Here is a 16,788-nt window from a genome sequence, read left to right as displayed (position 1 = left end):
ACATCTGGGACTGGCACCCCGTGGCTGACAGCCACCCGTAAATCGGCTCACTCTACTCTAGGTCTGATTCGTCGCACAGCTATGCGCTCTGGTGGAGCACGTGCTCATACGGCCCGCCAGTTTGTGCTCTCTATCCTTCAGCCACGGATCAGGCACAATTTCAACGTCTCACCCGCAGACAGCGGGACTCCCTTGAAGCTATCGATCGTGAGGCTATGCACGCCATAAAATATCTGCCTCGTTTAACACCAATACCTGTGCTACAAGTGTTCGCCCAACTTAATACACTGAGTGAACTCATCGACCAACGGGTGGCAAACAGAGCTCGAAAACAGTCTCTCCAACTTCATCGTTTAATTACACTTCCTCCGTGGACATACTGCCAGCTCCCAGAAAATCGCCCCACTGCTTTCCAGTCGGTATTAGCCGCGTATCTGCCTGAAAGGTGCACATTGTGCACAGATGCATCACATACTGCAGAGAAGGGAGTTACTGCTGAGTATAGTCCCTCCAATCCGCATCTCAACTCTCGCGCGACGTATACCGCGGATACGTGCACTCGCCAGGCATTGGAACTTCAAGCCAATTATAATGTCATTGCTTCCTTTCCGCTCGTTCCCACTTTCAATACAGTTCATATTTACACCAACTCCCTCGCCGCCCTTAAACAGCATAAGGCTGTTCGACGCACATTCCAAATTACAAAATTCATGTGTTCATCGCAAAGTACCCATGTCCTGTGCGCATCCAGTGGATTCGCGGCCATGCTCAGGATCCACATAACATTCAAACGGATGCTATGACTCATCTTCACACATCAGACTACCCGCTACATTCCCCTCTTCCCCGAGATCCGTTCCTGCCCCATGTTTCCGATTCCGAAGTTCTGCGCCAGCGAACACGCGCTCCACTTCCTCCGTGTTCGCACCCTCTCCCCCGCAGTCTTACTCGACAGGAGGAAGTATCCGTGCTCCGGATTCGGGCAGGGGCGGCTCTGACACCGACTGCCCGTCATCAATGGCGTGCAAAAGACCTGCCAGCAACTGACAGGTGCCGTCACTGTGGCGCTGCACCGGACATTTGTGATGTGCGGCACTTGTGGACGTGCCCAGCGACGACTGCTATAAGAAAACGGCCCCTCAGGGAGGTGGGCCTGCGGTGGAACCGCGAGCGTGACTACGTGAAGTGGACTATGACCAATCATTTCATCGGCAACCTCTGCGACTACCTCAGCGCGACGGGACTTCACTGCTTCTTTGAACCTTCTATCTCCCGCATTCGTTCCCCTTTTTTAAACTTATGCCCCATGTCACACTTTTCGATTAAAAAAAATGAAAAAAAACACGCACGAGCCAGGGAAGACGAGGAAGACCAGAGGGTACTGTCGCACCGCACGGCAGCGCTAGTAAATGGCCAACACCATTATATAGTAAGATTTCACAATAACAAGCTATGTATCCACAGATCTACCCGCTGCAAGCGTGCATTTGTTTGCTATTAACGGCTTTTCTATCGTCAAGAGAGCTTCCCATTGGTTCTGTATGACCGTTTTAACAACTTAATGCGAGCAATGAAAAACTGAAAGATTTTGCTACGCATCAGAAAAGTGAAGCATTAGCTTTAATTATCCATAACGGTACTTTAAAATATTCCGATATTCAATATTTTTGTTCCAGAAAGGTGGACTTGAGGTTTCCGCGAAATACATTCTATTAACGAGGGGCACAAACAAGCTAACCGCACAGCTCGTCAATATCTCAGCCAGTATGCCCAGCTGCGCAACAAACCAATACATTGACCTTTCGTTCCAAATATTACCTCGGAATGGAATCAGCTATCTTCTTGCATCATGCCTCTTTGAAGCCTTGAGCCTTAAACTGTCCGATTTTGATTCATATAAAGCAATTCCCCAGCCACCTGCTGAACAATAGCTATCCAAGTTCTCTATAACATCTTCCTCATGTTTTATAATATTCCGCTATTTCTGTTTACAAGCAGTGGGATTATTGTGTGTATATATCCCTCACTTTTCCAAGATGCTTTGAGTTTGCAACTCCAGTAACTAAAACCTCTACCGATGTTTCCTACTCAAACAAGTACTTTCTGGCCCTATCTCATACAGCGCTCCGTTACATCAAAAAAGAAAACTGCTCCCTCATTAGTTCCTTCATGTCGCTTCGTTGTGTTATCTTGTACAAGACTATCAACTTAGTAAAAAGGTGTTAGATTGCGGCCGGTACGGCCTAAAAATTGAGGGACACGCACGCGGTTACAAGCGGTAAGATGCAACGTACCATTGCCTGTGACGGTGGTGATGGCACTGCGGTGTTCGATGAAGGACCTGGGTGCGCAGGACAAGCGTGCGGACTCGCAGAGCCATGCACAGCGGCAGCACGGTGATGCCCTGCTCCTTGGCGAGGAGGGCGCAGGCCGACAGCAGTCCGCAGGCAGAAAGCCACTTGGTTTGACCTCTCCTTCCAAGGGCGTCCATTGACATCCTGCACATTTTACAACAGGAATTTGGGATTTGGGGGGCACTAGGCCTTTAAGCGTATCAAAACGATAGCGTTCATGGGTCGCGGGTATGGGTGTGTTGCGTATATATATATATATATATATATATATATATATATATATATATATATATATATATATATATATATATATATATATATATATATATATATATATATATATATATGGCAGACAAGCCAAATGAAATGAGGGGCTCGTTTGACAACCATATTAAGGAAGCCAACAGTCAACGAAACCAATGTGCATAGGGGAATGTTTTCTATTTTTTTCTTTTTTAATTTCTAATGCCAATCAATTGGTTTTAAAGAAAATTAGTTATAAACCAGCAGAAAAAAAAACCATGCCGCCGATGGGATCCGAACCCACGACCTCCGAATATCGCGTCCTGTGCTCTTACCAACTGAGCTACGGCGACGGCTGTCCAATCTGCTGCTTTCGTGGGTATTTATGTTTTGCTTGTAAGCGAACCTTGAGAGTGCTCACCAGCGCCACCCTCGTCCATAGCGGTGGACGTAGCACGTCCTGTAATATCGCAAGTGTGACGTAGAACGTCATCTAACGGCGAGGGCGGAAACTGTGCGAGAGCCCTCTGATGCTACCTATGGCATCAAGACTGCCAGAACCGAGACCCCCGTTAAGCTATTAGCAGACAAGGCAAATGAAATGAGGGGCTCCTTTGACAAACATATTTAGAAAGCCGACAGTCAACGAAACCAATGTGCATAGGGGAATGTTTTTGTATTTTTTTATTTGTAATGCCAATCAATTGGTTTTAAAGAAAAGTACTTATAAACCAGCAGAAAAACAACCATGCTGCCGGTGGGATCCGAACCCACGACCTCCGAATATCGTGTCCCGTGCTCTTACCAACTGAGCTACGGCGACGGCTGTCCAATCTGCTGCTTTCGTGGGTATTTATGTTTTGCTTGTAAGCGAACCTTGAGAGTGTTCACCAGCGCCACCCTCGTCCATAGCGGTGGACGTAGCACGTCCTGTAATACCGCAAGTGTGACGCAGAACGTCATCTAACGGCGAGGGCGGAAACTGTGCGACAGCCCTCTTATGCTACCTATGGCATCAAGACTGCCAGAACCGAGACCCCCGTTAAGCTATTAGCAGACAAGGCAAATGAAATGAGGGGCTCGTTTGACAAACATTTTAAGGAAGCCAATAGTCAACGAAACCAATGTGCATAGGGGAATGTTTTCTATATTTTTTTAATTTCTAATGCCAATAAATTGGTTTTAAAGAAGATTGCTTATAAACCAGGAGAAAAAACAACCATGCCACCGGTGGGATCCGAACCCACGACCTCCGAATATCGCGTCCGGTGCTCTTACCAACTGAGCTACGGCGACGGCTGTCCAACCTGCCGCTTTCGTGGGTATTTATGTTTTGCTTGCAAGCGAACCTTGAGAGTGTTCACCAGCGCCACCATCGTCCGTAGCGGTGGACGTAGCACGTCCTGTAATACCGCAAGTGTGACGTAGAACGTCATCAAACGGCGAGGGCGGAAACTGTGCGAGAGCCCTCTTATGCTACCTATGGCATCAAGACTGCCAGAACCGAGACCCCCGTTAAGCTATTAGCAGACCAGGCAAATGAAATGAGGGGCTCGTTTGACAAACATATTAAGGAAGCCAACAGTCAACGAAACCAATGTGCATAGGGGAATGTTTTCTATATATATTTTTTTAAATTTCTAATGCCAATCAACCGCTTTTAAAGAAAATTATATTAAACCAGCAGAAAAAACAACCATGCCGCCGGTAGGATCCGAAACCACAACCTCCGAATATCGCGTCCGGTGCTCTTACCAACTGAGCTACGGCGACGGCTGTCCAATATGCTGCATTCGTGGGTATTTATGTTTTGCTTGTAAGCGAACCTTGAGAGTGTTCACCAGCGCCACCCTCGTCCATAGCGGTGGACGTAGCACGTCCTGTAATACCGCAAGTGTGACGTAGAACGTCGTCTAACGGCGAGGGCGGAATATATAAATAAATAAATATATTCATTTATTTATTATTCAGGCACCTACAGCGCCCGCTGAGGGCATTTTTGTAGGAGGGGATACAATTGAAAAGCATACATCATCATGCATATGACACTGGGTTAATAACAAACAAACAGACAATAAAAATACAAGGCATTCCAATACTGAGCAAACTGATAACAAAATAATCTTGAAAGCAAGTCATACGTAAATGGCATATTGAAACATGAACAAGCGTATAAAACGAAAATTCGAAAACGACAAACAACACAGCAAACACACAAAAAATGGTCAATTCAACAAAAGGTGTGAGAGAGCAATTTCAGAAGGAGATTGTGGGGCTAAGACAACTTCATCTGGCAATTTATTCCAATCATGCACTGTTTTGGGAAAAATGAGTTTTTTAAAGGCATTTGTACGGCACTGGTATTCTTTAACCTTTAAATGATGATCTAAACGGGAGGACATATTGCTGGGAGCTTTCATGTATGAATCTTTGGACAAACCTGTTGCGCCTATAAAGATAATCAAAAATAGCTTAAGTCCAAGGTAATTGCATCTGCCTTGCAAAGAGGCCATTGAAAATTTTGCACATCTGAGAGGAGCTTTTTGGTAAAATCATAGTTTGCGCACACAAACCCTGCTGCTCATTTTTGAATTCGTTCAAGTTCGCTGATAAGTGTTTTTGTTTCAGGGTCCCAAGTTGCACAACCATAACCTAAAATGGGACGCACATTAGTCAAGATAAGGTTCTCGGCTTTCCATGTGGTCCGCGTATGAGAACCTCTTCAGATTTTAGCAGCTCGCTTGCACCATGTGGAGCTACTTTAAGCAGTCGCAACCTGTGCCTTCTCCTTGGGCCATCTTTCGGAGTCGCACGGGGCCACACATACGCGGCTAGAGGGGTATAGACGCCAACAATTGGCGGACATTTCCCTTCTTTTGTTATTCCTCCACCATTCTTTTTTCTCGGTTTTCCTCCCTCTCTCTTGTTCTTTCAAAGTTGCCACGTGCCCGCCCAGCCCGGCTTCCCCCTTTCAGCTCGTGTGTGTGTGTGTGTGTGTGTGTGTGTGTGTGTGTGTGTGTGTGTGTGTGTGTGTGTGTGTGTGTGTGTGTGTGTGTGTGTGTGTGTGTGTGTGTGTGTGTGTGTGTGTGTGTGTGTGTGTGCGCGTGCGTGCGCGTGCGTGCGTGCGTGCGTGTGTGTGTGTGTGTGTGTGTGTGTGTGTGTGTGTGTGTGTGTGTGTGTGTGTGTGTGTGTGTGTGTGTGTGTGTGTGTGTGTGTGTGTGTGTGTGTGTGTGTGTGTGTGTGTGTGTGCGTGCGTGCGTGCGTGCGTGCGTGCGTGCGTGCAGTGAGATCATGCGTACGCGACGCGTCGCCTTGCATCCCTATCATGGCGTAGGTGTCTCTGCTGTGTTCAGCCCTTCCCCTTTTTTTCTTTATTTTTGTTTATTTCTCTTCTTTTCTAAGCCCTCTGAGTGCCAAGCCCCATGCTATAAAAACACGCGCCAATGCACTGTATGGTCACTCTAGAAAAAGATCGGTCCTCCGATCGAAACGTCGAGTAAAATAAAAATGTTTCCTTAAATGAAGCGTATACTTCTCTTTCTCTCTCTCCACACACACACACACACACACACACACACACACACACACACACACACACACACACACACACACACACACACACACACACACACACACACACATATATATATATATATATATATATATATATATATATATATATATATATATATATACACGTATAATAGTGCGGCTGGGCGGCACACAAACAATATCATTGGTTAAAACACAAACGCATACAGTGCGTACAAGAAACACAAAGATACATCTCGGAAAGGAAAGGGCACTCAGCGAGAAAATTGCTCTATAAATGTAGAATGGGTACAACATAAAAATGATAAGAGTCATGATACATATGCAAAATAATACACGAAATCAGATTTTTCCTCATTTTTTCCCTTCCCTCTTCCCCTTGAAGCGCAGAAAGAAAATATGTCCATGAGCAATATTTCATTTACTTCATATGCTCACCTCTCTTAATGACGTTCCAGTGACTCTGCCACTATTACGTTCCACTAATGACGTTCCAGTGACTTTGCCAGTATTTTAATAGCTTTTCATTTCACAGCTCCACGAGGGGCAATCGCCACCCTCTCTACAAATCCGGCTCTTTTGAACACACAGGCGACGACGCCAACAACGAAGGGTTCTCCACTTTGTTTGTATGAACAGAAATAAAACATTGTACGCGAAACCTTAAGTGTCAGCATCTCAACGCGATTGCAATAAATACCGCATACATATGCAGCTCTGCAAAACTGAAATTGAAGCCGCGAAGGGCAAGTTTCATAAGAGTGACCTTTGACATCTGTTAAAGAACAATCCTAAAAAAATTTGGTGACCTGTTATTTCAGATTATACGGTTCAAATTCCTCAGTGTCAATAACTAAAGGAAAGCTCCTTACCTCCCATGAGGTAGCAGATGAATTTAACCAATTTTTTTCCTGAGTGTTGACTGATAAGAGCCCTTTACCTACTGACCTGTGATTTCCAAAGCTGCATTCAACTATGGCCGACATAACTGTCACGCCAGAAGGTGTATCCTCTGCCACAGACCGTCTACCCGCTAACTCTGCACCCGGCTTCGATGGGATATGTCCTAAATTACTCAAAGGAGCAAAGCCTGCTATATGCCCCATCTTAGCTTCTAATTTTCAGAAATACATTGATACGGCCTTTGTTCCAAATGACTGTAAAACTGCGCGTGTCATACTCGTTTTCAAATCTGGCGATGCTTTTAAACCATCAAATTGCAGACCCATTTCGTTAACCAACATCAACTGGAAATTGCTAGAGCACGTAATCTCATCTGCCATCAAGGATTATCTGCTGAAGCAAAACTTCTTTTTTTTGCAAATCAGCACGGCTTCTTACACGGTCGATCTTGCGAAACACAGCTGTTTGAACTGATCACAGACCTTCATGACGCTGATCATGCTTACTCTAAAATAGACGCCGTATTTTTAGATTTCTCCAAAGCATTCGATACAGTCCCAAACATATGTGTAATAAAAAAAACCTGAAAATCTGAACGTAATTTATAAGGTTATTTCTGGATAAGGAGTTTTTTGGCCAAATGGTATCAATCAATCTTTGTTAATGGAAATTCACCGTCCCTCTCCCCCGTTAAATCTGGAGTACCGCATAAGTAATAACCTAAATTCCACGGTCAGATTATTTGCAGATGATTGCGTGATATACATACAGATTACTGATCCTTCCGACTGAACTCATCTACAATCGGACCTTAACAAGATTAATGATTGGTGCACACAATGCCAAATGAAAATTAACATCTCAAGAACAAAAGCTTTAGATTTACCACAATATATAGCGCCAAACCTTGAAATTACACTTTCAACAGTGTGCGCGTAGAATCGGCACCTATCATAGAATATCTAGGGGTGCATTAAGCAGCAGGCCTCTCATGGAACAGTCACATCGATACTGTTATTCCCAAGGTTTCCAAAACACTCGGCTTCCTCGACGTAACCTGCGTTTAGCTAATCTAGACACAAGGCTGTTAGCATACACTACATTCCTGTGCTCGAAATTGGATTACGCCTCTTTGATCTGGAACCCCCAACAAGCATACCTAGCAACAAAATTGGAATTTCTGCACAATAACACCACCCGGTTCATATATAAGGTCTAGTCGCGATCAGCGAGTGTAACTAAATTAAAAAAGTTCTCAAGTTACATCTTCTCGAAAAACCGAGGATATTTTGCATACTGTCATTTTTCTACAAATCATATCAGTCATTCCTCCTTTGCTTTGAACCATATCAAGATGGCTCATCGGCTATTCCCTCGCATTAAAAGCCAACTGAAAGTCGAACCCTTTTTAGCTGGAATTAATCTCTTCTTACATTCGATTCTCCTCCTCGCCATCCGTCACTGGAATCTACTCCATGACACCATTGCATCTGTCAATTATTACGGAGCGTTTCTAGCCGCCCTAGAAAGGTACTTCGAGCTGCAGCCTTCATCCTTCAATTCTTCTTTTTTGTATTTTTGTTCAAGCACTGCTTTCCAAAAAACTTTAATGCTTGTTGCAATGCGTCTTTATATTTTGAGAGTTTGATGTGCTTTTCAACATAGTGTACTTATCGCAATTTTCGTTGCATTGTTTTTGCTGTTGTTCCGCCTATGTATTGCTCCCCCGGGCCTTTAGTGCACTTGAATAAATAAATAAATAAATAAATAAATAAATAAATAAATAAATAAATAAATAAATAAATAAATAAATAAATAAACAGGACCCTTTACGCTACCGCGTTAAAAAAGTGTCTGAGAATCGCGGTTCCGTGAAAAGCTGTGTTTGTGCTTGCGTACGGGATCTTCGATATTTCTTAATGTCAATCTTTACACCGGCAGCTAATAATGCTATCGTAGTGAGTGAAATATAAGCGTTCTTATGGGGGAAAATCTTCACGCGCGAGCTATCATATCGGCGTGCAGGCGCCGTTTCGGCACTGCACGGTAGCAACAGGTCATAGGTTCGGTTCATAGGTTCGGTCATAGGTTCGGTCATAGGAACAGGTCATAGGTTCGGGTAATGTGACTGCTCTCCGCCAACGAAATCACAGGTAGTCTGTCAGAGAGAAAGGCTAGGACTGCGCGAATGGGACAGGACCGGTGAGACAAGAACGAAAACGACAAACACATGCGCAGACTTCACACTCTTTATTCGAGAACAAAAATCACACGCTACATAAGCGATAAAACTTTGCGAATAGCCATCACTGTCATTCACAGCAGACCTGGTAAAATATAGAGCAGTGTGATCAAACGTTTACGTTGCGGAAGGGCTGTACATCAGGGGAAGCTGTATACTTCAGACCCGGAAATATTGTTTTATCTGGTTTTATGCTCACCTGGGCACTTGTGCTTCGTTGATTTTCATAATGTCATGGTTGTTTTTCCATTCCATTCTTTTACCTGGTTTTATTTTTTACCTTTACTCTTTTTCTTGGTTGTTTCCATGCTCTCATGCTGGTTTTCTTTATGTCGCAGGATGATTTTATTACCTTTTCATCCTTTTTTTATTCCTGTTGTCTGTAGGGTCACCTGCCCTGTCACTCTGCGCGTTTTTCGCCTCATCTTTACTCACGTTGATTGTTAGGTTCCTTTATTGTTTTTTTAATAGCTTTCTTGCCTAGAACTTTCTGGGAACACGCTGAGTAGATGCTCTCTGGTCTATAGGCCCTTCCGCAAACTAAATGTTTGAACAATGTGGTGTAGATTATATCAGGTTCTATGTGAATTACAGAGATCGGTTCATTGCTTATCTGGCGTTTGCTTTTTGGTCTTGAATAAACAGTTGGAAGTCTGCTTCTGTGTTGTCGCTTTCGTTCCTCTTTCTCCTGTCCTGTCCTATTAGCGCAGTCCTACCTTTTTCTGAAATGGACAAATTAGCCCGGAATAACGTTCTAGGTCTGTCGGAGCGCTGGCATAGCTTCCTTGCGGTCGCCGCAGATGGCCTGTGGACTGCTATCACGGGACCCAAGATGGTGGTCACCCGACCCTATTGGCGCGCAGATGATCAGTTGGAGAAACGCCACCTACAGTCAAGGCGTATACAGCCTGCCTTCTTGCCCGGTTGCCGTTTGGGTGCCTCGCAGGCGACTGCCCAATCGTGCGCGTCGCAGGGCCGTTTTGGAATTTTGGATCTCGCTAAATTTAAACCAACCTGAGTCATAAGCTTACCTTAGCCGGCCCTTTTTTTTTTGTTCTCCGTCTCGTAGACCTTATAATGTTTGAAGCGCATTCATTGATAGGAAATCATCCGACGCGTCCCCGGCTTAAATTTTCTAGCATGATTTAATTCTCATTGGACACCCTAAGGAGGGCAAAGAACAGTGAAGCATATTTTCGAGTATGATGTAGCTGAAAAATCCGGCGGGAACGCGCAAATGATAATGCAGTGTGAAGAAAATTCGGCAGAGACACTTAAAGACAGCTTACGTGTGGGAATTCCAAATGATGTCTTGGGCGCAAGACGTGGACGTTTGTTTAGGGCCTGAGAAGTGAGTTTATTTCAGGGGATGAGTTTTTATTCTTTTTTTATTATCTCAGTATGACACCAGCCACCCACAAAGGCAAAAGGGATGTATATAATGAAAAGCAAAGTAAAAGGCATGTATGCAAGTAAACAGCAAGTATATTGGTGTCAGCCAAAAATAATCATGGCAAAAGTGATGTTCCAGATTGACTTGTCAAATTTCCTTATTCCTTCAAATTCGACGGCTGCCACACCGGAGATTTAAATTTACCATGGCGTGAATTCAACTATTTAATTGCATGATATGGTGATCGGTCGCTAAGAGACGACGTGAGTTTTTGTGAGCCACACAAACGATCCACAACCTCCCTGTAAAACCTGTAGCGGTGAAACACTTAGCGAGGTCAACTTTCGCAATGACGACGAAATAATCCGTTGAGTTTTTGAAAGCATTTTGACGTATTTTCTTTTCAGCACTACCGATGCATCTGCATATCACGTAAAAGAAAACTCTGACCCCTCGCTTACGTTCAATATTCTTCACCTGTGTAGAAAACTCTGACTTTCAATTCTCTTGACCGGGACGAAGGAAGAATGTTTGTTCTAAAGCAACTACTACCATAAGCACAAGTTGCACGTTAACGATAGTATCAACTACCATTTGCATAAGTCTTCGTAGCTCACGGAAATCCACTCACCACTCTCTAAAAAATGGCAATTATGGTTCTGGACTGTTCATTCCGAACAATTACTACTATAGCGGCTGCGACGCAGACAACATTTGCATCTGTGATCAATCATCATGCTGCAATCGCTGTTAAACAAAAAAATGCGATGTTATGATTACTGCTGCCTCCTAAAATTGTAGTTTTCGGTCTCTGAGACAAGAAATGCGGACTTCAATGCTTGAAATTGGTACTTCTGTTCAGACAAAAACGGTGGACGCATTTTGAAAGTGCTCAGCAAAAATCACCGCGGAGGTTAGACGTGAAGCTTTTAACCACATGTGCAGCCATCTTAAAAGAACTGGCCTGAGAACGAACACTGCGCCGACATTGCTAATATGAATGCAATTAGCTGAGGTTACCCTGCGAAAAGCGGACAAAATCATATTTCCAGTGTCGTTCGAGAGTAAAAAAACGTCGAATTCATCAGAGAGGACACAAACAACTGCTTCTTTGTACAAAATTTTCTGTCGCACTTTTTCCATATATGAGTCAACAGCCACGCTAGGAAAATAGAGAAGATACTCTCAATAAATATCTCTCCTATGTTATCTTCTAATCCTGAAAGCGGATCGTAAGGACAAAACTATCTCTGCCGTTTTGCTAGACTGGCTTATAGACTCCTGCTAAGGCCTCCCGTTTGTTATCTTTAGGAGCTTACTGATGTTTTTCAGTATTGCGCGACAATTTTTCAGAATAATGAAAACGCCAAGTTCATTACAGCGCTTCGCGCCTCAATTAATTCTTGCTGGTATGCAAACAATGCCTGTGCACTCACATGTAATGCGCTAACGATTCAATTTCACAGCCAGAGATCCGCGCGGAGATTGGAAAAAAAATTGTTTGCGAAACTTTCGCTCGTCGCGCACGCGGGGATCACTGCGAAGCCTGAGCGGGTGTTTCGGTCGAAGCCCCTGTGCAAACAGTTTGCAATGAAGAGCGGATTTGATTATGACAAGGCTCTCTCCAGCAAACGAAATTACGGGAACGGCATGTGGGGCGCGCAGGAGACACACTGGCGGGACTATTTCCCAAACATTGGATAACGTCCGTAATGAAAAATTCCCGGCACGATTGAAACGCCTGAGCCAGCTCAAAGGGGGCACTGTTCAACACAGTGGACTCACAATGCGAGTGGATGTCGGCAGCGGTTACGCGTGCAATAAAAGTTACCAAATTTAGGAGTGTTGCAAGTATAGCCATCCGGCTGCTTCAATTGTACATTCAAAACTTTACTGCAGAGATCTTGTGCAAGTTCTACGTTTCTCATGTAGCGGGAATGCCATCCACATTCACCATTTAAATCGGCGTCGGTGAGTACTTACATGCGAAAAAGTTGCAGGCACGCGCACTTATATTTTCACTCAAAGTTATGGTTATACGCGCGAAACGGGCACGTCTGAGGCGTGAACTTCGTTTTGAGTATCACGTGACTCGAAATACGCAATGTCTTCCTCCACCCAAGCGTGACGCTGGTCAAAGAAACCAGTATTCGCTTCATTTTACGCGCGATGGTAGATTCCACGCGTGAGGAGCGGAAAACTCCCGCTAAGGAAAAACCCGCGTTGCCAATCTCGCGTCACCTCATCACGCATATAGATATCCTGATACACATCCCCAAAGGAGACGTGCGACGCGGCGGTTGCTCACTTCTGATTTGCTGCTGCTACTTACGCTTCCTTTCATTCATTCTTTACATGCGAAGGCATTCATAGGTGGCGCTCGCTTCAGTGCGTTTGCCGGGAAAACGTCGTTTGATGCTAGAGCCCTTGTAGCCATTGGTCGCAGCAGGCTCTATTGAGCGGCCTCGTTTCAAGTCTGTGCTCTGTTGCGTGCTCTGCCGGAGAAGCAACAATGACGCGAGTACGCTAAAATCGATTGATCTGCGTGGTGTGCCGCGCAGTAGGTGCAAGAACACCGAGTGCGACTGCCCAGAGTTTACAAGGGGCGCGGCGCAGTTCGCTACGAGCTGTGGGCGCTCACGGTCGTTCGGAATATCTAGATAAGCTAATTATTTCTTCATTTCTTTGCTTAAAATAGCCTTTAGAGCGATTTTCCGAACAGCTACGTTTCCGGGGTAATGTGTAGGAGACTTCGCCGGATAAGGTGCGCAGTAAACCACCAGACAAGATACGCAGATTGCGACGAAGGTGCAATTTATCATTTCCCTGTCGCATGCCGTAAATGTTATATTGGACAGACAGGCAGGTGCGTCAATGAAAGAGCTAGAGAACACGCAAATTCATTAGGAGCAACTGCCACATCAGGTTTCCTGGCTCTCCATTGCCGCCAGCCTAAGCACCCATGCACGGCCAACCTCGCCAACATCTCGATCCTTGGAAGAAAAAAAGATAGGCTGGCCAGGGAAATCATCGAAGCTGTAGCCATCCACAAGAAAGGAAAGTACTGCGTAAGCACCCCGTCAATTGCACTTTCAACCAAAGAAAAAACGTTCCTCCATGGTGTTTGCCCTGTCCCATGAACCGGCCAAATTATACGCCCGTCCTGTTGGGCACCGTGTTTGTGCTTTTTGTTGTTTTTTTATCTCCCACATCATGTTTTAGGTTTCTAGCCCTGTTTTAGTCGTGCTATTGTTGGCATTTTGGTTTTAATTCAACTTTAGGTTTTTAGCCCTGTGTTAGCCGTGTTAGTGTTGGCATTTTTTTGGTTTTTATTCAACTCTCGTCTCAGCTGAAGGCGAAGTAGCTTTTCATGATTTCGCAGCCTCATGTCCATCTTCATGTTAAACTTCTAGCTTTTTTCTGGCGTGATTGCCTGGCGTTTTTTTTCATTCATATATTCTTTCAGGGGTTTCGTGTTTTGTTTTTATGACGCGGCTTTCGCTCTTTCACTGTCTTTGTTGTGGCCTAGATCTTATCCTGTGACTACTCTTAGAACTGATTCTCGATCATGCTTTTGTTCCCATCACGTGCGCACAGTTTTGCAACGCGGCCTAAGATTGTGGGGGGCTCAGTGATTTCGCTTTCCCGGTAACGGCTGTTTCGCCATCTGTTCTAAGGATTGTTGTTACATTTGCCTTTGGTGCGGCCTTCTTTCGCTATGCGCTTTGCCTTCTCTACATCCCTCTCTCCACCTTTACCACTGTATATATTTCCGCGCGCTCCGCGCCTTTTCATTAAATCTGTTAGTCAGCAGTGTGTTCCGTGTTCCACGTGTCTCTCTTTGTTTGTGTCCCAAAGTTCATGCTGGGCCAAATCATGGATTCATACCAACTGGCCCAGAAAAATGCCATGATGAAAACGGGGGCTCTTGTGATCGCGCTTCCTTCCTGCTGTGGAATTCGGCGAAGTGGGGCATGGGGAGGATTCCATGAAGACCACCGCGAAGGTGGGTGAGCCCTCTGGGGGAGACGTGACTGTAGGACTGCCGGAGGGAACGACGACAATATCGTCCCCACGTGTTCGAACAGGAATGCCGGAAGCAGCGACGATAGCGTCCCCACGTGTTCAACAGGAATGCCAGCGACGACCATAAGCGTATTCGTTCCGGTCCTCGCCACGACGAAGTGCGATATCATGTGGTCCCCTTCAGTCACGCTGGATTTGAACAATTGCCCGAGTGCCACACCTACGAAAGAGCCTCTGCGTTCCGGTCACCAGTACCATAGCCTCCTTTATACTTTCTGTGCCTGTCAACTCCGCGCTCCGCGGCCGTCGTCGCCGCTCCTCCTCCTTTGAGAAGTTACGCCGCTGGCTGCCGAGAGATGGCGACAGCGACGTTGGGGCACCCACAGCCTGCCCACAGCAGCCCGGATAGCCGCGTGCCACGTGCTGTTGCTCTGTCGTCGTTACGTGGGCTTTTTGGCAGTGTGCGAGGTCTTACTTCCACTTTTCTGTGCCTTCCGATGCCGCAGGAATACAGCATTGCACCAAGTGGTGAGTGCCAGCTTTGATTTATCCTTCCGGCTATCGCTGCGTAGTGTTCAGCTGCATTAAGGCTTGTGAAAAATAGTGGCGGCACAAAAAACTGCGTTTATCACGCGTCAGTACTGCAATAGTAATTCGGGATGTGCACGTGTTTTTTTTTTTTGGACTGCAAATGCTCCTTTTTGTATTATTTTTAATAAAAATTCCACTACCACCAATGCTAATTGCTTCTCTACCTAGCTCGTCTGCGTAGTATGTTGGATGTGCTCCTGCGCATTTTTTTTTACAACATACGCTAATTGTGAAATTTTGTGAAAAAATAGAAACAGAAGATTTACCTATTGTTATGGTGGCTACTTTAAAGTGAGCTTAACCGAACGATGGAAAGCTATATTAGTTTAAAATGTTGTCAACTCAATCGTTGTGTCCCTCTCTTGCATCGGAAACCGCCAAACTCGTATTCAGCCGCATTGAGGCCTGTGAAAAATAACGACAGCACCATAAACTGTTTATTACGCGCCAGTAAGGCAATAATATTAAATGTGCACTAGTATTCTTTGGTCTGCGGTGCTAATTTCTTCCCTGGTTAGCTCGTCTGTGTGGTATGCTACATATGCTCCAGGGCAGTATTTTTTTTTGCAATGTATCGGCTAATTGTGAAATTCTTTGATAAAATAAAAACACAAGCTTTACCTATTATGACCATTGCTTTGGAGTGAGCGAAACCGAAAGATGCAACGCGTATGTTTGTTTTCCTTGTTTTTCAAGTTAGAAAAAAAATTGTTTGCAGGACGCGATGAATCAATTAATGTAACAGCTGATACCGAAATTGTTCTTCTTACAGCTCCCAATGGCATACTGCTGCGTACCATTGTGCCGGTCGGACAGTAAAAAGAAGGAGCCCGGCGTTTCTTTTCATGAGATCCCCGTCGAAGCTGCACAGCGTGAGCAATGGCTGAAAGCAATACGAAGAGATGACTGGGTACCTAACTGCACTTCCAACTATTCAAGGGTATGCAGCAAACATTTCAAAATCTCTGACTTCGCAGAGGGCAAACGGCGCCGTCTGAAAAAGGGAGTTGTACCATCAGTGTTCAGTGACTACCCGTCGTACTTGCAACCTCGAGTATTGAAGGAGAGGCACAGTGTAAGCGGAAGAAAAAGAGCAGCTTTTCAGCCCCACCATAGCCAAGATGAGCCAGCGAAAAAACTCATGAAGCATGACGAAAGCACGAACGTGGAAATGCCGGCGTCTGATGCTGACAGTGAGGTCTCTGAAGCCGCTCCAACTACAAGTGTCAACTATTTTGAAGTGACGCAACACCAATCAAGAGCCACTTGTACAAAGCATGAAGAAGAACTTGTCCGCGCCGACAAAACAACGCAAGCTGACATCAGATGTTCCTACTGGCTGGCAGTGGAAAGAATCAAGTGGAAGAGGAAGGAGAGAGACTTAAAAAAGCAAATAGAGAGGCTTCGCACCACGGTAGATAAATATAAAATGGAGCTGAAAAGGCTTAAAGAAGACAGTAATTTTGGAGATATAACATATATCC

General features: G+C 45.0%; 1 protein-coding gene across 1 annotated transcript in view; it reads right to left on the bottom strand.

The window, feature by feature from the left end:
- LOC144111525 (protein O-mannosyl-transferase TMTC1-like) overlaps positions 1–16,788 on the bottom strand; it is a 311,970-nt gene that overhangs the window by 154,554 nt on the left and 140,628 nt on the right. Inside the window, exon 4 of the mRNA XM_077644851.1 lies at positions 2,295–2,498. Within this exon, the coding sequence (XP_077500977.1) occupies positions 2,295–2,498 (204 nt within the window). The remainder of the gene's footprint in view (positions 1–2,294; positions 2,499–16,788) is intronic.

Source organism: Amblyomma americanum, chromosome 11, assembly GCF_052857255.1.
Source record: "Amblyomma americanum isolate KBUSLIRL-KWMA chromosome 11, ASM5285725v1, whole genome shotgun sequence".
Lineage (NCBI taxonomy): Eukaryota > Metazoa > Arthropoda > Arachnida > Ixodida > Ixodidae > Amblyomma > Amblyomma americanum.
The sequence above is the reverse complement of the archived record's forward strand: the minus strand, read 5'-3'. Positions and strand labels throughout refer to the sequence as shown.